The sequence below is a fragment of the Equus asinus genome, chromosome 17, assembly GCF_041296235.1.
Source record: "Equus asinus isolate D_3611 breed Donkey chromosome 17, EquAss-T2T_v2, whole genome shotgun sequence".
Classification (NCBI taxonomy): domain Eukaryota; kingdom Metazoa; phylum Chordata; class Mammalia; order Perissodactyla; family Equidae; genus Equus; species Equus asinus.
In genome coordinates this window covers 45,279,024-45,299,393 of record NC_091806.1, presented here as the reverse complement: position 1 = coordinate 45,299,393, position 20,370 = coordinate 45,279,024, and the positions used below count along the sequence as shown (strand labels likewise).

Here is a 20,370-nt window from a genome sequence, read left to right as displayed (position 1 = left end):
GAATGAATATTTCTGAAGCCAGAGTAAGTCCTTTCAAGTTGAGGCACTGATCGTCTCTCCCGAGAGAGTAGGACCAGCTGTGGTTGGACGGCCCCTGGCTGAGGCGGCTGGGTGGGGCCGTAGGCTGGGTTGTGTCCATTCTGTCCTTTATTGTGCTCACTCTCCTCAGGGAACAAGCCGGACGGTGTTTGGAGACCTAGTGGTGGCGGAAAGACCACCCGTAGTTGATGCCGTCGTTCTAAGCTGCCTGCTCTCCTTCTTAACTACCCATTTTTCTGGCTTGTGACTTAGTGTTTTCTTTCATTTTCTTCCCCTCTAAGTTCTCCCCTCCGCACACCATCCCCCTTCTCCCCCCTGAACAAAGAGGAAACTGCAATATTCCATGCGAACAGAGAGGTTCCTGTGTACAGTGCTCAGAGCAATGCGAAAGAGAACCGGAAAGTTCTTAAGTCTCTTTCCATCTCCTCTCCACCATCCTCCTGATGGGTTGACGTGGTGGCCCGGGGGTTCTGGACAGTGTGGGTTTAGCCCAAGTGCCAGTGACAGTGCTTCCTGTGAAGTCAGCTCCCAGGAGCCTTTGTCCTCTGTGCACACGAGGTGCAAATGCCAAGTTTGTCAAAATCATCGAGCGAGGTTTCCGTCTGTGTAGACAACTTGCATTGCAAACTTCAAGGGCTGTGTAGGACTGGACACACGTGTGTGTTTTGTACAGTGCCATCCTAAGGCCCTTCAGCTTAGTCAGTCCACAGAGGAGAGCTGAAAAACAGGCTTTCATTCCGACAGAGTTCTGGACGGCCGGGCAGAGCATCCTGATCCTACGCTTTGGAAACGAGTGGGGAGCAGGCTAGAATTTTGAGGTGGGAGATTACAGGTGGCTGAGAGCTGCGAAGAGCCGCTACGGCAGCCTCCTCGCTCTGGGTGCCAGATTCAGCCCCCTCGTCCCCTGAGATGCCTGGCCTCCGCTTCTGCGCTTCCCTCAGTGTGGGCGGCCCCACAGCCCCTTGGGCACCCAGGCGTATCCGAGTGGAGAGGTTGGGAGAGGCGTTGCAGACCTTGGGGACAGTGTCCCGTAGGGCATCTCTGATGCTGGACTTGAGGTAAACGGGGGCAGTGGTGACCGTGCCGCCCTCACAGGTTTGCTGTGAGGTCAGATGAGCGAGTGGAAACATTTGCCAGCTAAATAGCTGTTAGGAATTAGCCGTTCTCTAAAGGTTCCAGGAGTGAAACCTATGTGATCTCAAATCCTGCTCCAAAACCCGTGAACGTGGCAGATCAGTGCTGGGTCTGTGTTGTCGTTGTGTTAGTCTGCTCAGGCCGCGTCATGGACAACCCGGGGCGGGGCATAAACCACACGGATTCCTCACAGCTCCGCAGGCTGGAGGCCCGGGGAGCAGGGGGCCAGCACGGCGGGTTCTGGTGAGAGCCGTCCCCTGGCTCGTGGCGCCGTCCTCCCCTTGCGTCCTCACGGGGCGGAGAGAGCATGCAAGCTCTGGTGTGTCCCCTCTGAGGACGCTCATCCCCTAGGGCCCCACCCTCATGGCCCCATTTGAACCCAGCCACCCCAAGGCCCACCTCACGTGCCGTCGCTCTGGGGCTTGGGGCTTCGGCGCAGGGCTTCTGGGGGGACGCACTGGTTCCCAGCGGGCGTGTGGACAGAGCTACGGATTAGTAAGCGAGGACTGGGCCTCAGAAGGTGACAGTTAGAGCGTAATGGTGGGGATTGCACAAGAAGGCAGCTAGACTGTGTAATTGTGGGGGATTATCCCCAAATCCAGTCCCCCACAAAGTGTAAAAGAGACTGAATTACTCTCTGCTCTAATGTGGTCCCGTAGCCTCTGGAGGCGGCTTTTTCCTTTTGGTTTTCTTCTCACTCCCTTTGGTGTTATGTCATTGCCTGGCAAGTTCGTCCCGCTAAGTCTGTCAGTTCGCATCTTGTCACGTGAGTGTGTTTTAAAGAGCTGTTCTCTTTGAACGCTGTCTCACTGGGCCACTGTCCTCCACGCACGTTTCTGAACAAGGGGTGAATCAGAATCACCCCAAAGTGTCTTCAGACCGCACCTGCGGCCCCTCCTCAGCTGCTCCGGTCCAGAAACTCTTTAGGAGGTCCGGGGGCACCCTTTCCTGCCCCTCCCCCCAACAGAAGGAAACTGTTAAGCTATAATTTGCTGTTTAAGGGAAAAGGACTAAAGAATGAATTTGAGCTGAGATCAAAAGATGGATTTTGAAGGCAAAATGATTATGGGACTCGTGACAGAACATAGGAACGTCATACAGATTTTGGCAAGAAGACCAACATTAGATGGCAGAGAACATTGGGAATAAGAAAGCAAAGAGAAGCCTCGGGTGCTCCATGCTGGGGGCTCTTTGGACCAAAACACGGAGACCCCGATCTCAGTCAGTGATTCTCTCACCACCAGACCGGCAGGCCAGGTTAGCAGCAGAGGCCCTGGGCTCTCTCGCCCTCCCAGAGTGGTGGTTGTGTGGCCTTGGATAGGAGGCCAAGGGTGAGTCTCGTGTGAGTTTTGAAGTAAATACAAGCAATAAAATATTGATGTTCTTATGTTTTTGGAGCCAGTGACCTAAATTAAATTTGAATTTTAAATCTCGTCGATATAGTGTGCTGCTTATAAGCGTGGACCCTGCAGATTCTAAAATCTGTTGACCTCTGTTGCCCTGTATTTAAAATGGGGACGGTAATAACGATCAGATGTCCAGGTGTGGAGCTGCTCGTGCGCAAGCGCGCCAGAGCCCCGTGGGGCCGCGTCAGTGACCCCGTGTGCCGCGTCTGTTGCAGGGGGCCGAGGCCATGGTGCTGGAGAGCGTCATGTTCGCCATTCTCGCCGAGAGGTCCCTCGGGCCGAAGCTGTACGGCATCTTCCCCCAGGGCCGCCTGGAGCAGTTCATCCCGGTAAGATGTGTTTGCGACCCGTGGTTGCCGTGTGCCACAGCCGGGAGGTGAGTTCTTCGTCTCAGGCTTCGAGAGCCTGAGATGCTGTGGCCTGAAGTAGTCAATGTGACCTGTATCGTTAAACTGTATCAGAAATGGAGAAAACCACGTTTTCATTGGGTTTGCTTCAGAAGCTCTGTCTTTCCTGCAAAGGTAATATCCAAATCAAAAATGCATATGCAACTTAACATCCATGGTCCCCTAAAGCTGCTCGCTCCGAAGCTTTCCCCTCTCCCCTTGCTTCTCCCGACTTCTGGGCCCTCTCTGTAGAGCTCGCTGCAGGACGCTTGGCCCGGCCACGCCGTGCTGTCTCTGGTACCCGCCCGCGGGGGCCGCCGCTGCCCTTTGCCTTGTCTCCCTTTGAGCGCCTCACTTGAGTCCACCTGCCCACAGGCCCGTCAGCTTCCTCTGACGTTTCGAGGCCCTGCTCACATCCTCTGTTGCTGAGAGTCAGGCCTGTGTTCCCTTTCTCGCTGTTCTGAGGCATTTGTAATGCTGCTGTGACATCTGCCACCGGGCGTAGTTTAGATTATGGGTGCTGGCCCCGCCCCCACCCACCCGGCCCCACAGAGGCCTTCGAGCCTCAGGAGCTCCCGTGAGGCGAGTGTGGGGTGACTCGGGGCCTTGTGACCAGCTCCTTTGGGTGGAGATGCTGAGCACGGCTGGCCTGTGTCCCTGCTTGCAGATGTCGTGAAGGTTTTCCCCTCTTAACAAGTGTAAGCTCCTTGGGGACTAGGGTCAGGAATGGCTGCCGTTTCATGCCCTGCCTCACGTGGTGTCTTGGCCCCCCGTGTGTGCAGGCCCGGCCTGTACAGTTGTGCAGGTGGCGCAAAGCACAAGGACATCTGGCTGACAGGATGCTCTGCTCACCAGGATTTAAACTGTGTCCAGCCAGGGGCAGGGGGCTGGGCTTCCTTTGTCTGACCCCACAGCCCAGGGCCAGGAGCCTTCTTGTCTCTCGCTCTCCAGGAAGGGCACCATCTTCTGGTGTACACGGTGGCGCCATATATGCCAGCCGCCATCCCGGGGGTGTTAAATGAGTGCATGCTGCCCTCCCCATGCCTGTTGCCTTTAGTCTCTTCCCTGGCGCTTGTCTTGGCACGTGGCTGTGTTTTCAGTCGTAATTTTCCCAGTAAAGACAGTAAGAGCTCTCTGGCATGAGACTCAAATGAGAGAGTAAAGACTTTGAAAGAATTTTGCAAATATAAAAACACTTTGTAGGTTACATGTGGCAGGATGGATGCATCTTAAAAACATGCTGTGATAAAACCTGGTTGCAGGAAACTACAAATGGTATCATACCATTTTTATAAGCCTAATAAAATGCACATTAAAAGTCTTTAATAAATGAATACACATGTGGTGAAACTTCTGTTTTTAGGAAAGATAAGGGACCAATGAACACAGCTCCGAGTAATGGGACTGTCTCACAGAGAAAGGGAGCTGGGGTCAGGGCAGAGAGCTGTGGGTCCGTGGGACTGATGCTGTGCTCGTTCCGAGGTTCTGGACTCTGTTGTATATATTGATCACTGCATAGTGAAAGTTTTCCTGTCTTGCCTGGATCCCATAGCTGTCGTTCAGAGGGCACTGAGGGTGGTGACCTCTAGCGATGGTGGACAGTCTCATATTTCTCCTTCTCTGTTTCTCTGCTGCGAGAGGACATGGAATCCTGAGACCTGCTCATCTTGGAGCGCTGTAGCTTTACATTTTCCACGTTGCCAAACAAATTGCTGGCGTTTTTTTAGCAGAGCCCTATGAAAGCCGATGAGCTGCCTTGAGAAGCCCTGTGTCCTGCCCCTAGAGGCCTAGCTCCCTGTCCCTTGGTGGCATGCTCACCTGGCGCCTTGGAGGATTCCAGAGCTGAGAAGGCTGAGCTGATGCCTCCAGCGAACTCTCAGCGCCAGTCGTCAGACCCCTGCCATTTGTGCAGACCGCCTGCTCGGGCGCTGGCCCCAAGTCCTTGCCTGCACTGTTGGCTGTAGCTCAGAGCAGCCCCGACAGGGACTTAATGTCGTGGCTCCCATTATGCAGAAACCGGAAAGCGAGGCACAGAGGCATAAGTAATCTGCCCTTGGCCATGTAACTTAGTAAAGAGTGTTAACTAATTTGATTGATTTGAGCTGGGGTTTCTCTGAGTTGGGGAAACCCACTCCTACCCCCTGTGCTGTACCGCTTTGGGTTTTCAGAGGAATAGCTCTGGGGGTTTCTGTAGGGGAGCAGTTCACGTGGAAAAGGGGTCCAGGCCTTAGGTGACTGAGCTCCCGTGAGCAGCCTGTGGTAGCGGCAGCTGAGGGTCAGCCCCACTAGGCGCCTCTGCTCCTTTGTTAGCTTTGCCCTCTGAGAGCCTGCTCTGTGCCAGGCGAGGTGGGGACACCTCCAGGATGAGTGCGAGCTGGCTCACCCTGAGCTCACGGCGCTGCTTCTGAGTGCAGCTGCTCTGAGCGCTGCCTCTCGCCTGCAAGGTGTCTGGCGGAGGTCTGAGCTGGCACAGGAGCTGGCCACTTGGCCACAGAGCGCGCTGCTGAGGCCTGGGCTCCAGCCTCGGGGGGGGTGCTCAAGTCGACAGAGGGCAGACCTGTGGAGTATGTGATCATCTGGATATGGACTTTGTCACACTGGAAGGGTTCAGAATGAGCTCGGCCTGTGGAGGTGGCCTGCCCTCACTGAGAAGCGCCACAGCCCCCTGCCAGGTCACCGTCTGCAGGCACAGTGCCCCTTCTGAGGGCGTTCTGTACACTGGCTGAGACTCAGATGCCCCTCAAGAGCTGGCTTCTGCTCCCCCGATGGTGGGATCTCACACTGGGGGGTCACCGGATACATGCCGTTTTCTCACTCTCTTTTTTATTCCAGAGCCGGCGATTAGACACTGAAGAATTAAGTTTGCCAGATATTTCTGCAGAAATCGCTGAGAAAATGGCCACGTTTCATGGTATGAAAATGCCATTCAATAAGGAACCAAAATGGCTTTTTGGAACAATGGAAAAGTAAGTGATCAGATGGCCTGGCTCCCACTTAGTGTGACACTGGTGGCTCCCAGGGGTGCCCGAAGGGAGCTGTTGTTAACCACGTGGTTGGCTGGTGTGCAGGTGGTGGTGGTTTCGTGCATAAATCTTTCTTGCATGTAGAAATCAATTCCTGAACCAAGAAGACGACTATTTGCAGAAATGCTACCGAACAGGTAGATGGGCAGAGACTCTGCTCCCTGGGGTGCGCTGAACCCAGGCCCCGCCCTCCCCTCTGTCGTGGAGGTTGGGGTCCCTGCGGGCATCGCATGGTTGCGTTTAACTAGGGCCCCAAGAACAAGCCGCAATGAACTGAGCAGTGATCCTTTGTTCCCCCTTTTTTGCAAGATATCTAAACCAAGTGCTGAGAATTAAGTTCACCGGGGAAGCCAGAGTTAAGCAGCTGCACAAATTCCTCAGGTTCAATCTGCCTTTGGAGCTGGAAAAGCTGAGGTGAGTCTGTGCCGCGCTCTCCTGACCTGGTCAGCGCATCTGTCCGGAAACTTAGCTCTTCCCGGTCACTGGAACCGTTACTCAGGAGCATTCCTCAGGCGCTGCGTGGCTCCGGCCTTTACTCTGGTTGTGCAGGACCAGTGTGAATGGATGGGTTTGGCGAGTCCTCTCTCTCCTCCTCGGGTCCCCCATGAAGGTGTCGTGGAGGAAGTACGTTCCAGAGGAATGGGCAGTGACTCGGGCCGTAGAGCATCTAGGGCAGTAGGTTTTTCTGAAACAAAAACAGAACGCAAAAACCAGGCCGTGGAGCTTGCTGGGAGTGTAAGCACGTGAGGGGAAGAGCTGACCCCAAGAGGCGGGGGTGGAGCAGGAAGCCGACTCGGCCTCTCGGTAGAGGCTTCCGGGCTCTCTGGGGGTGGGGGTGCAGCTTCTAGCACACGTCCCTGAGTGTGAGTGTTTGCACCTTCTATTACTCAAATATGTGAGCATCTGCTGTGCCGGCCGTTGTGGTTGGTGCTGAGGCAACGGTGATCGAGACCTTCTTCAGGGAGCTTCTGTTTTATTAGGAGAGACAGAAAGCGAGTCAACAGGTAAAATAATGTCGAGGAGTGACAAGTGCTGTGAAGGAAACCAGAGGCCAAAATAGACCGACGTAGCGGGTCTGCTCTGGGTCAGCGGTCAGGGACGGGTTCTCTGAGGAGGGGCTGCAGGCCCAGGCCAGCAGCACGAGAGGAGGGGACCTCCAGGAGAGGAACAGCATGTGCAAAGATCCGGCCGCGGCAGAGAAGCGGGTGTCCTCGGGCCCGTGTGTACTTCCAGTTTGAGCTGCCGTAGAACGGTCGCCACATCGTGATGGAGTTTTCAGAATTGGTGTGAACACGTTACACAAAGGCCGAGTGTTGGTTTGGAGCGCTGAGACGGTGCTGGGCGTTCTGAGAGAGCCAGGCTGTTTGCATCTAGCTTAAAAGTGTGACAGGTAATAACGAAACCTTCCTCTTCCAGGTCATTGCTCGAGTCCACTCCGTCTCCAGTTGTCTTTTGTCACAATGACTGTCAGGAAGGTAAGAGTTGCTGCCTGTTATGCTGGAGATGGCTCACGTGTGGACGTGACACGTGCCTCCCGTGTGTGAGGAGCCCCAGGTCTGTGAGAGGAGGGGGCGCGTCAGCTCAGGGCACAGCCGTGCAGTGGGGTGTGGTATGACTGTTAGAGAGAGCGAGGTCGAGTTGTATCCGGACCAACAGAGAAATCTCCAGGGCGTGTTACGCGAAAAAAGCTGTTTTAGAAAGACATGTAGGGTATCATCCCATCTCTGGAAAAAATAGATTCATAGGAAAAACTCTGAGAAAGTTCAGTGAACTGGGAGCTGGGATGGAGGACTTAGACTTCCTGAGTCAGTGTTTGCTCGGTGTTTAACGCTGGTCGGACACGTGTGACTGAATGTGAGACAGACGGATGCGCAGGCCCACCTCCCCCAGCCCGGCCGCGCCTCCTGACCGGGCACACGGGGCTGCCTGTCGAAGCCGCCTGCCCTCTCAGTGTCGGTCCGCATGCGGTCCCTGTCGAAGACTGGCCGTCAAGAGGACATTGGTGTGAGCCAAAATACCTTTTACTAATGAGCTGATGATTGCTGGCCAGGTCAGGTCAGGCAGGGTGTGGACCTGTCAGTCCCAGGCGACAGGGAGCTGCGCAGACGTCAGCAGATGGGTCGGGGGGCCCCCTGGCAGTAAGGGCAGCCGCAGGCCAGGATAGGGAGGCGTCCGTTCCCTCTGTTCCGCTGCTTTGGCATCAGCCCCCACTTCTCTTTTCAGTGACCGCTGGGAACGGGAGGTGTGTGCTGACCAGCCTAGCAACTGTGCCTCCCGCAGAAACCCTGGGAGGGACGGGGCCCAGGTCACTAGCAGAGGCTGGCTCCCCAGTGCCCCCCCGCCAGCCACACGATGATTGAGACCTGAACACTGTGTAGAGTGGGGGTTCTCAGAATGGATGCCTGAAGAGCCAGTGTGTGGACACCCCACTTCTGGCCCAGAATTGAGCCCTAAAGGACACACGGTTGTAAGAACTCTGCCTGCGGTCTCTCCTTGTGAGAACCAGGTGAGGGCAAAGCAGTGGGGCCAGATGCAGTCCCCAGAGCAATGCGGTAGCGAGCTTGCCCTGGCATCCTCACTGGAGAGGACACTAGGACTCAGCTGCCCAGCTGGTGGGCCACGGCCGGCCCTCCTCAGGGCTGCTGGGGATGGGGCAGCCAGCTCCAGCGTGCCAAGCAGGCGCTCCTTCATGCCCCTGGACAGAGATTTGGAAAGCACTGCCCCAGAAAACCAAGAGTGCCAGATCTCTGTTCCGCAGGGAGCCCAGGGCTGTGTCCCTCTTGAGCTGCTGTGAACAGGTGCTCTCGTGCTGACGTGGACCTGGGCGGTGCTCCTCCTGGCACTCCGTCCTGCGGCTGACAGCCCGCGGTCGCTCGCTGCGTGGCTAGGATTCCCTGAAAGGGTCAGACCGCTCTCGGCCGTGCTGTTCAAGGACTAGTGCCCTTGACTGTAAAACACGCCCGGAGGACAAGTCATGTCATTCAGACCTTTCCGCAGGTAATATCTTGCTGCTGGAAGGGAGAGAGCATCTTGAGAAGCAGAAGCTGATGCTCATCGACTTTGAGTACAGCAGTTACAACTACAGGTAATGCATTAAAGGGAAATGTTTTTATTTCAGTCTTGTTTCATTATTTTAATGTGTGTGTGAAATAGCGATAGGACAAAATAAGTAATAATCCCATTCTGGTTGGAAGTGTCTACAGCTGGAAGCTGACGCTTCTTGTCCCGTGGCCCGTGACGGCCATGTGAGGCAGCGCCGCCTGTCCCCAGCTCGCTGGGTTAGAGGGGAGTGGTGATGCGAGGCGTCAGACCCAGAATTGGGTATTTTCTCTTGGCTTCCATTCACCAGAGTCCTCTTGACAGGTGCTCTGAGTAGGGGGTCAGGTGTCGCTTTCATGGCTCAGTCGGCCGAGGTTCCAGTGGTCGCGCAGTTGGCTGTCCCCGGCTGAAGCATCACGCCCTCGGGGCCTCGGGGAGTCCAGCTGGTTACTGGAGGGGTGCTCACGACCCGGCCTCCTTCCGTCTGTGGGCGGGAGCCTGAGGTGGGCAGCGGGCCTCACTCTGCCTCTGTCGTCTGTTTCAGGGGATTTGACATTGGGAACCATTTCTGTGAGTGGATGTACGATTATAGCTATGAAAAGTACCCTTTTTTCAGAGCAAACATCCTGAAGTACCCCAACAGGAAGCAACAGGTAAGAGACATGTTAATGTGCTTATGTGTTTATGTGAATCACGTGTCAGTTTTATGCAGTTAGAATTGATCACATCTTCATCTTTAAAGATGCTCTTTTTAAGTTGCATAGTGGTAGGTGAACCCTTTTTGCTTTAAATGTTGTTTTTTCTGTTCAATGTAGACACACACTTGACACTTGAGTCCAGCTTTTTAAAATCTCTGTGCCAGAGAGGCCTGTTTTGGAAGAGGGGCTGTCCTGTCAGGGTGTGGATCGATTCAAGTTTGTGGCTTCACGTGCCACTTTCAGAGTTTAGTGTCTCCCAGAAATTAACCCGCCGGTGGGTGGTCCCAGCGTGGGTTTTAAACCCTAAGCTGCCTGGCCGTGAGGCCCAGCTCTCCGCTGCTGGCTGTAACTGGCTGGATGTTTCTGTGCTGCACTTTGCTCATCTGCACACATTTTTCGTTGCTGTGAGGAGTGAGTGGGTTACTGTTCCAGAAACAGGTGCTCAGACTAGTGCCCGTTACAGAGAGTTTCACGGGTGTCAGCAGGCATCCTTCTGTGCCAGGTCTACTTCAGAGTATAAGGCCCCTTTCTGGGAGCCCCTGCCGAGGGCAATGCTTCAGCTTAAAAGGTGCTTTTTGCTGGTGGAGGTGAGGTAGCGCGTGAAAGCTGATGTCAGAGAAGAAAGATGGAGGAGGCGATGTTGGGAAAGGTGGGAGAGGAAGAGGCGTTGGCATTCCAACCAGGTAACCAACTGCTGGGTTCCTAAAGGCGGGCCAAATGACAGCCTGTTCTCACCTACAGAAGAAAAGCAGGCGTTTGCCGTGTTCCACTGCCCTTAATGTAGTATGAAGTAGTCAAGAGCAAGGGATCTCGTACACCCCAATTCACATGTAGCCTAAATGCGAAACCTGCTGGAACCTTGGGTAAACCGTCTCTTCTCCAGACCAGAATTGGCAGGTGCCACTTTATGAGCATTAGTGTGTAAATAGTCCTAAGTGTGTACATAGGCTTCTTAGGGGTGGAAGGCCCCTTCGCACTGTCTAGTCCAGCTCCCGCTCTGAGGCCACAGCTGCCAGGGTGCGTCAGGCCGCCCGGAGCCTCGTGCCTGGCATGCTGTGGCAGCGTCGTATGGGGTGCTGACCAGTCTCGGGGAGGGTTTGCTGTGGGCTCACCCTGCTTTATGATCAGACAGTGAAAAACGTGGTGTGGATTCACTGAGAAAAAAATGATTGCACGCAAATTGCATTCCAGAAGCAGCAGGTCGTTGCCTGCACCTCTCTTGTCAGCAGTACAGCGTCGGGTCCCTTAGAACTCTGACTGTGAGCTGCTCGTCACTGCTGGGGAAGGGGCGCTCCAGGATCCCCGCCCCTGGGCAGAGCGGCTGGCTGGGCTCTGCCAGGCTCCTCTGATGTCATCTGGAGGAGTCACCCCGGGTGTTTGTGCTTCATGACAGCATGACATTGTCTGTTTTTAACCATCATTGATCCTAACATAATTACTTTTTTTTTTTTTGAAGCTCCATTTTATTTCCAATTACTTGGCTGCATTCCATAACGAATTTGAAAACTTCAGTAATGAAGAAAAGTCCATTATAGAAGAAGAAATGTTGGTCGAAGTCAACAGGTAACTTTTTTCCTGTGTTGATTTCTGAAGAATGCTCCCCTCTTTACAGAATATATTTGGGGCGCCTACTTGGAGTTATATTCCAGGGGCTTCTTTAGACCCGTCCGTCTCTAGGACTTGTACTTTGTCAAAAATAGGCCATTTGGTCCTTCTCCACGTGGCCGAGTGTGTCCAGATCTTTCAGGTTTCAGCACAAAGCAGGTGAGGAGGACGGGGTCACGCACCAGCAGGGCAGAGTGCAGGATGGAGTTCCGAACTGTCACCATGCACAAGACTCGGCTGCACCAGGCCGCTGCCCCCCAGGGCCTGCACGCTCTTGTTTCTGATGCTGGGGGTGGGGGTGGGGGGTGGGGCACCACCTGATACTCTGTTTCTCCTAGAAAATGATTAAAAGGCATGTGTATTGGTTCTGAGTCTTGCTTTTAACTGTTTTCTCAACAGCTCTCAAAGCAGGGCTGGGAAATGTCCAGATTCCACAAGTCTGGATGCGAAACCACTATTTATTCCCACTCGGTCATCTCTTTACCCTATTCTTTGGGGTGTCCTATAAGATTATTTGGTAAAAATGACTGTTTAGGTAGCTTTGGTCCACCTGGTTCTGTCCACCTCGCTTACCACAGATTGCCTCTTCATGGTCTTTAAAAGTGCCCACACCCCCTCGCTGAGTGTGCGGCCCCCCAGCTGCCCCCTCAGCTCCACTTGCAGCCCAGATCTTCCCTCTTGGTTCTTGAACAGGTGCAGTAGAAAAATGGAGGTGGAGGCCCAGGCAGGAAGGCAGCGCCACCGGGCTGTCATGGGTCAGGGACCACCAGAACCACAGAGGCGGGTGTGGGGAGGTTTCTAGGGCGTTCAGCCCAGCAGTCTTATTTTGAGGAGAGTGTGGATTCACGGTGGCACAGGGGCCTGGTACAGCCTGGAGATGGTGGCCTGGCTCCCACGCTCCTGTTCTCTGTTTCACTTCCGTGTGAGAGGAGGGCACTGCGTGAGGGTGAGGGTGTCATCCTACCTCCTGGGAAGGGCGGCCCAGCCTCCAGAGGCTGCGGCTTCCTCCTTGCTGAGCAGCGAGTGCTGAGGGCTGCCCTTGCTCTGCGCTCGCACGTGTGGCGGAGCGTGTCTGTGCAGCCTGGGCTTCGCCAGCAAGGCCTCAGCATGAGTCCTGTGAGTGTGGTTACGTGTGCCAGGCACAGGCAGTTGGGCGTGTTCCCACCTGCCACCGGCCAGAGGTGAGGGGAGGACGGCTGTGGCGCTCCCACTGTCCTCAGTCTCTGTGGGGATAACCCTGCTGGTTCACCGAGGCGGACAGAGTCTGCGTGCGGACAGGTCGAAATGTCATCCAACTGGAAGTGACCGCGCCGGTCCCCTGACCAGTGCCCGTCTCACGTGTGTCTCCTGCTTTTGTGATTGCAGGTTTGCCCTTGCATCCCATTTCTTCTGGGGACTGTGGTCCATCGTACAGGCCAAGATTTCATCCATTGAATTTGGGTACATGGTATGTTTCGAGGTGGCTTTTTCTTCTACTCCCAGGAAGAAAATGCTACGATGTATGTGAATGCTTGGTGGGAAACAACCGTTCCATACCCGAGCAGGGTGACCGGCCCCAGGACAGTGGGCCGGGGGAGGAGGCCGCGCCATTTCAGGCACTTTCCCTGGAGCCGTGTCGGCCTTTGGAGTCACCCTCTCCCAGGGCCAGCAGGCCCCACCTTCCCTGCTTCAGAGAAGTGCCATGGGGTCCTGTGGCTCTGGTGGGGGATGTAGAAATGCCGACCTAGAGGTCCAGCCGCTGACCCCAGTCCCTTTTGACACAAGGGACACGGGGTGAAGGAGAGCGGGGGCTGCCTACCCATGCCTTGAAGTGTCTTATCCATCCATCACGGCTCCATTCTCCGGCCTGCAGTGCCAGCTTAGAGTTAGGCACTGGTGCTGACTGACTTCGACCTCCTGTTGCAGGCAAGCGTGTACCAAGCCAGGCTGACATTTTATTCTAACCTTAAGAGCTGTCCTTGACATGGACGCTGTTTTAACCTTTAGTTAACCCCTCTGCTGCTTCATACTGAGTGTTGGTGGGGTGTCCTAGGCAGGGCCCGCGAAAGTCTGTAGTGAGCGCCTTGCTTTGGGACGGGTGGTGGCAAATGACTGGTTCATTTTATCCCCCTCAGTCCCGTGTTAGGAGGATTTCTGCTTCCAGGCAAAAGAAGGGGAGGTTTGGATTTTTAAAGCAGATTTGGGGTCATGGTCAAATGATACTGTAAGACAAAGTAGACTTCAGAAAAGGAACGTGACTGAAGATAAAGAGTGGATTTCCTCGTCATAAAGGGATCAGTTCATCCAGAGGACGTAAGTGATTTCCTAAATGTGCTTGTGCCTGTTGTTCAAAAGACATAAAGCAAAAACCAACAAAACTGAAAGAAGAGACAGGCAGATTCACCAAGTAGATTTCCCAGACACGCACACACCCCGTCCCGGACAGGACAAGTGAGTACCACAGCCGGAAGGGTGAAGACCTGAACAACGCCCTCGGCCGAGCTGACCTGGCGGACTGTGAGCGAACACCCAGCGACTGCAGAATGCACGTCCTTTTCCAGGGAGTAGGGGACCTTTGTGAAGATAGGCCATGTGCTGAGCTACACAACAGGTCTCCGCTTTGGAAGGATTGAAATAATACAGTGTGTGTTCTCTGACCACAGTGGAATTTCACTGGAAATCAATAACAATGAAAAAAAGAGATCTAGAAAATTCCCAATTATTTGGAAATTAAATAGCACACTTCTAAATAAACCCTGGATCAAAGAAGAAATTAGAAGGACAATTAGAAAATATTTTCAAGTGAATTATAATGAAAACACAACGTTATCAGAAGTTGTGGGATGTAGGTAAAAGCAGTGCTTAGAAACTTACGGCCTTGTAGCTTAAATGTTTGTGTTACATAAGAGGAAAGTTCTCAAACCGATGACCCAAGCTTCTACCTTAAGAAGCTGGAAAGAGAAAAACCAGTTAAAAGAGCAGAAATCATTGAAATAGAAAGTGGACAAAAAATAGAGAAAATCAGTGAAACCAAAAAAGTTGGTTCTTTGAAAAGATCAATAAAATGTATAAACTTCTGTATACTGAGCAAGAAAAAAAAGCAGACAAACATGAACAATATTGGGTACAAAGATAGGACATCACTACAGATCTAATAGATGTTAAAAGGTAAGAGACTATTATGAACAATTTTATGCCAACAGATTTGACAGCTTCCATGAAATGTGCAAATTTCTTGGAAGATACAAATTCCCAAAACGGATGTACGAAATGCCCATATATTTATAAAATAATTTGAATTCATAATCAAAAACCTTCCTAAGGGCTGGCCCGGTGGCATAGTGGTTAAGTTCACATGCTTTGCTTCGGTGGCCTGGGGTTCACCGGTTTGGATCCCAGGCGTGGACCTGCACACGGCTCATCAAGCCACGCTGTGGTGGCGCCCCACATACAAAGTAGAGGAAGATTGGCACAGATGTTAGCAACAATCTTCTTCACCAAAAAAAAAAAAAAAAAAAAAACCAAAAACCTTATAGAGTAAACTGTACATCCTGGTGAATATAATCAAACATTTAAGGAAGAAATAATACCAGTCCTACACAAACTTTTGGGAAATGAAGGAGGAGGGAACATTTCCCCACTCATTTATTTGATGAGGCAAGGCCCTCATTATCCCGATACCAAAACTAGACAGAGACATTCGAAAAGAACTGCACATCTGTGTCCATCAGGAACATTACACAAAAGTCGTGATCAAAATATAGGCAAAAAGCAAACCCTCCACATATAAAAGGAGACTGTTTTATGACCAAGTGGCAAGTATCTCTGGAATGCAAGGTTAATTTAACGTTTGAAAAACCAATTAGTGTAATTCACCGTATTAACAGAACAAAGGAGAAAGTCCCATACAGTCATCTCGGTGGATGCCGGAAAAGCATTTGACAGAATCCACCACCCATTCAAAATGAAAAATCTCAGCAATCCATAACAGAGGGAACTTCCTCAGCCAGAGCGTGGGGGGCGCGTGCATGGAAAGCTATGCCTGACGTGATAATTCTCGGTCAGAGACTGGCTGTGCCCCCACCTCTGCCCAGATGCAGAGCCCGGCGGGAGGTTTGCTCACGGCTGCGCGTCACGGGGTGCGGGAGCGCCTGGCCGGTGTCGTGAGGCAAGGGAAAAACCCAAAAATACTGGAAAGGAAGAAGAAAAACTGCCTTTATTTCATGGGTGACAGGATCCTGTACATGAAAAAATAGAAAAGAGTCAACAGAAAAGCTTTTTAAACTACTGAGTGAGTTTTCCAAGGACATAGGATACAAGGTCAGTGTACAGAAACCAACTGCGTTTCTACATGCTAGAAACGATTATAAATGAAAAAACTAAGTTGTGTTTACAATGGCATAAAAAACATGAAATACTCAGGGATAAATTTTTTTTTCTTCTTTTTCTCCCCAAATCCCCCCAGTACATAGTTGTGTATATATATATATATATATATATATATATATATATATATTTTAAAGATTTTATTTTTTCCTTTTTCTCTCCAAACCCCCTGGTACACAGTTGTGTATTTTTAGTTGTGGGTCCTTCCAGTTGTGTCATGTGGGACGCCGCCTCAGCATGGCTTGATGAGCGGTGGCATGTCCGTGCCCAGGATTCGAGCTGGCGAAACCCTGGGCTGCAGAAGCAGAGCGTGTGAACTTAACCACTCGGCCACAGGGCCGGCCCCGATAGTTGTATATTTTAGTTGTGGGTCCTTCTAGTTCTGGCCTGTGGGACACCGCCCCATCGTGGCCTGACGAGCAGTGCCATGTCTGTGCAAAGGCCCGGGAAAAACTCAAACTGTAGTGAGAACAAAGTTGGAGATCAGCGGCTGGAGTTCACCGAGCACAGTAATCAAGACGCTGGGTGTGGGAGTACAGACAGACAGACATGGATCAAGTGGAACAGAGAAGAGGGCCCAGAAATAGACTCACACTTCTATGGGGAAGGGATTATATTTTAAAAAAATGGTGCGGGAAGAACTGAGTAGCCCTATGGAAGAAAAATAGTGAACCTTGATCTCATGGCATACACAGAAATTAGCTGGAAATGGATATTAGACCTAAATGTAGAGCTAAAACTACCAAGCTCCTAGGAAAGCACAGGAGGAAAGCCTCGCGATTCTGGCAGAGGTTGCTCAGGTTACATAAAGCACTAACCATAAAAGAAAAAATACAGTACATTGGACCCAATCACAATTAAAAACCTTTGCTCTTTGAAAGACACCATTAAGAAAATGAAGAGGCAAGCCACAGACTGGGAGAAAATCTTGCAAATTTATATCTGACAAAGGACTCGTATCTAGAATGTATAAAGAACCAATAACACAGCAAGAAACCAAACACCCACTTTATAAACGGACAGAAGATTTGGACACCTCGTGGAAGATAAATGGCCAGGAGGCATCTTTTTGTCTGCTTAAGATAATTGGTCAAAAGAAATGCAAATGCAAACCCCAGTGAGATACCCTGCACAGCCATGATGATGGCTAAAACCAAAAAACTGACAGTGCCAAGTGTCGGCAAGAATTTGGAGCAAGTGGAACTCACTCGCATATACCGCCGGTGGGAAGGTCAGAGGGCATAGCCAGTCTGGAACAGTTTGACGGTCTCATAAAGTTAGACGTGTGCTTCCCATGCAGCCCAGCAATCCCTCTCTGGTGTGGATCCAGGAGAGACGAAGCGTATTTCCACACCAAGACTTGTGTTCACACGCTCATAGCAGCTTTGTTTGTAATAACCCTGGAATTGGATTATTCCAAACTGGAAACAACCCACATGGTAATCAGCAGATGAATGGATAAATCACTGTGTCAGGGCCACATAGTGGAAAACTACTCAGCAATAAACAGGAGTGAATCACTGATGACACAAAGCAGGGGCAAATCCCAGGAACGTTCTGCTCCGTGAAAGAAGCCAGACCCAGAGGGTGCTTCTTGGGTGATTCCGCGTCTGTCTGTCCAATCTGTAGGGACTGAATCAGGTCGGAGGCTGCCTGTGGCCAGGAGTAGGGGCGGGGTGACTGCAGAGGCCGAGGGAACTTTGGGGGCGCTGGAGACGCTCTTCATCGTGATGGTGGTGAACCGCATGTGTGCGTTTGCGAGAACTATTGAACAGGACGTTTAAAATGAGTTAATTGTTGTAGTATATAGATTATACTTCAACGCTAAGTTTTTAAAAAGTGGTTTTGTAACCTGGGCAGTTAGCACTGCGGACTTTTCCATTTGGAGTGGGTCCTTAAGAGAGGGTCTTGTCCACACTCATAGATGGTGGGGGAAGAGGGCCAGAGAAATACGGTAGCCAGACAGCTCCGGAATAATCAGAACCCAAAACCAGGTTTTCTCACTTAGTGATCACGCTGCAGGTGACCCCAGAAACTAGGTGGCACCTCCTTTCTTTCTTTCACCTTCTTTTGTACATGCTAATGCCCCAGGGAGCTTTGGCTTTAAAAGAAGACCCTGTGTTGTATATGTCCGTCAGCCAGTGTCTGCAGAAAAGGCACATGAGACGCGAACTAGGCAGCGGCAGACACGCAGACAGTCCCGTCTGGGTGCAGGGACCCCCCGAGTTTGCCTGAGATAGAGGGGTGGCCGTGAGCAGCGCTGGCAGCCCAGAGGCCTGTCTGAGAGCGGGCCCGGCTCATGCACAGCCCGCAGCGGGCAGGCCTGCTCTGTGCTGTGCTGTCGGTGGCCCGGGCGGGACGCGGGCAGCGCGGGGCAGGCGGGAGCCCTGGGTGAGGCGGCTCTTCCTGTGTCTCCCAGGACTACGCCCAGGCGCGGTTTGATGCCTATTTCGACCAGAAGAGGAAGCTGGGGGTGTGACTGCGGGAGGACGTCGTGCGCTGCATCCCTGGACGGCGCGGGGCGGCCGAGCCAGCGGCCCCTGTGCTCCGACGACTGCACCCGCGGCGAGAAGGCGCCTCCTGCCGCACGCAGATGTGTATGATACGAAAGACTGTATTAAATGGAGTAACATTTCTTTCATATCTTGTTTACGATTCCGCTAGGCCTCTGAAATGCGATCGGGACGCAGAACTATAGTACAGTAGTGCACTAGAGCTATATCTCAGAATCCTCTTAATCGAGACACGGCGTTCCACGTGTGGGGCCCGGCGCCCTCCGTCCGATGTGGCCAACAGCCCAGACGGGGTTCCTGCGGGTACTTTCTTTGGTTAATGTTGACTTTGAAAGGATTTTCAGAGCCTGGTGAACGCTGTGACCAGGCTCTCTGTGTAAGCAGGTAGACACTGCTCGCTCCCCGGGGCGGCGAGAGAGCAGACAGACTGTGATGTCGCTCCGTGGCCTGACCGTGGGTCTCCAGAAGCTGCTCCTTCGCCCTTTTGGTCCAAATGGCTGGCTCGAGACAGCCGACTGCACGTGACGGGCGCGAGCTCTCGTCCAGGCACAGGTGGATGTAGCTGCTCCGACCTGTTGTGCATATTTTGTAACACAGGCGAACCTCACCCTGACTGGACACCACCTCGCCTGGGCCCTCCTACCGACCCGCAGGCAGGGAGCCTCGGCCACCGGGGTCCAGCAGCTGGACAAGGGGCCACGCGGACACGCCTCCCGTCGCCCTCCCTCTGTCCTGCTCTCTGCAGCCTTTTCTCCTCCACCTCTGCTCAGCCTGGAGCTGGGGAATGTGACCGGCCTGCTGCTGCCCCTGGCACTGCGGCCTTGGGGTGCCTGGGGGCACAGGGGGACCCTGGCCCGGGCTCTCGGGGCCAGCCCTGCCTGCCCTCACTGCTCCCTGCCGTCCTGGACGCGGGCACCGTGGGAGGCAGCAGACCGCATGTGGAATGGGGGTGTGGCTTGAGCCGAGCTGTGAAATCCAGATATGTTAAATGTCCTTTGGGAGAAATTCTTTTTTTACCTCTGAACTCTTATTTGAATTGTTTTTGTGCATATGTTTCTGCTACCACAGAGATTGTACCATACAGAATTAAAGAAATAAAAACACACCCTCAGCTGTCACCCTGAGTGTGTCCTGTCTTGGGGGCTCCCAGTGCGTCCTTCCCCGCTGCTCCCAGACGTGAAGGCCTCTGGAAGGCCGCAGAAGCAGCTGGGAGCAGGTGTGTCTGGGAGGAAAGGGATGGCCGGGCCGGGGCAAGAGGGAGACTTCGCACTGCTCACCCTTGTGGACACTTGAAACCTTCCCCGGGTGAATGTGTTCATGTGTTTTGACAGCTAAGCAATGAATGACCCTGCCCCCCTGCGTGACTCTCACTTAGGACCCAGCTCCGACTCCTTGCCGTGCCTGCGAGGCCTGTGCGGTCGTTGCCCGACCGGCCGTGTCCGCCCTCCCCCCGCGCCTCAGTCACTGCTCCAGCCTCGCTCCGCCATAAGACCCCAGGCTCTCTTGAGGCTTCCTCGCAGAGATGCTTTGGAGCCGGGTCTTCCAATGACGGGCTGCTTCACATGCTTCCAGTCAGCTCAGAAAGTCATCGCTCGGGCCCTTCTCCATCCCTCCATCTCAAGTGGTGCCGTCCTTAGTCCACCCTGACCCCCCCACCTCCTCTCTGCCCGTCACTTTATTCTCTAGATGGGGCTTTTCCTAGAGTTCTGATTGGCTCACTCGTTGTCTCCTGCATTAGACCCTAAGCCTGCGTGAGTGGGGATCAGGCCTGTTCACAGTACCGGTGACCCCCTGTCCCTCTGCCTCCTGATGATGGCCTCTGTGCTCCAAGAGTGCCCACCCCAGTGCCTCTGCACATGCTGGTGCTACAGCAGCGAGACTTCTCCAGACAGGCTGCTTGCCATCTGCACGCCAGGGCAGGGCCAGCCAGCATCTCCCTGGGATCACACTGCCTCCCCACAAAACACGCCACACTCAGCTCTGACATCTGCTCAGGGTCTCTCTGCCACGACCGCCACCCTGCAGGTCTCTGCCCAGCTCTGCTCCCTGGGAGGGTGTGAGGCTGGCTGCCCTGGGCTCAGTCCAGATGCGTCTGCAGCCCTCCTGAGTCCCACGCACAGCTGCCTCTTCCTAACCGGACACTGCGTTAGTGTTTCTAGGAC

General features: G+C 53.2%; 1 protein-coding gene across 3 annotated transcripts in view; it reads left to right on the top strand.

Annotated features, from left to right (window-relative positions):
- CHKA (choline kinase alpha) overlaps positions 1 to 19,326 on the top strand; it is a 52,606-nt gene extending 33,280 nt beyond the window's left edge. For all 3 annotated transcript variants that reach the window (XM_070488288.1, XM_070488287.1, XM_044762466.2), the window contains 9 exons: positions 2,795 to 2,908; positions 5,798 to 5,931; positions 6,298 to 6,402; positions 7,405 to 7,463; positions 8,986 to 9,073; positions 9,572 to 9,680; positions 11,182 to 11,288; positions 12,696 to 12,777; positions 18,115 to 19,326. In XM_070488288.1, the coding sequence (XP_070344389.1) occupies positions 2,795 to 2,908; positions 5,798 to 5,931; positions 6,298 to 6,402; positions 7,405 to 7,463; positions 8,986 to 9,073; positions 9,572 to 9,680; positions 11,182 to 11,288; positions 12,696 to 12,777; positions 18,115 to 18,174 (858 nt within the window). In that variant the 3' untranslated portion in view covers positions 18,175 to 19,326. The remainder of the gene's footprint in view (positions 1 to 2,794; positions 2,909 to 5,797; positions 5,932 to 6,297; positions 6,403 to 7,404; positions 7,464 to 8,985; positions 9,074 to 9,571; positions 9,681 to 11,181; positions 11,289 to 12,695; positions 12,778 to 18,114) is intronic.
- The last annotated feature ends 1,044 nt before the right edge of the window (positions 19,327 to 20,370 follow it).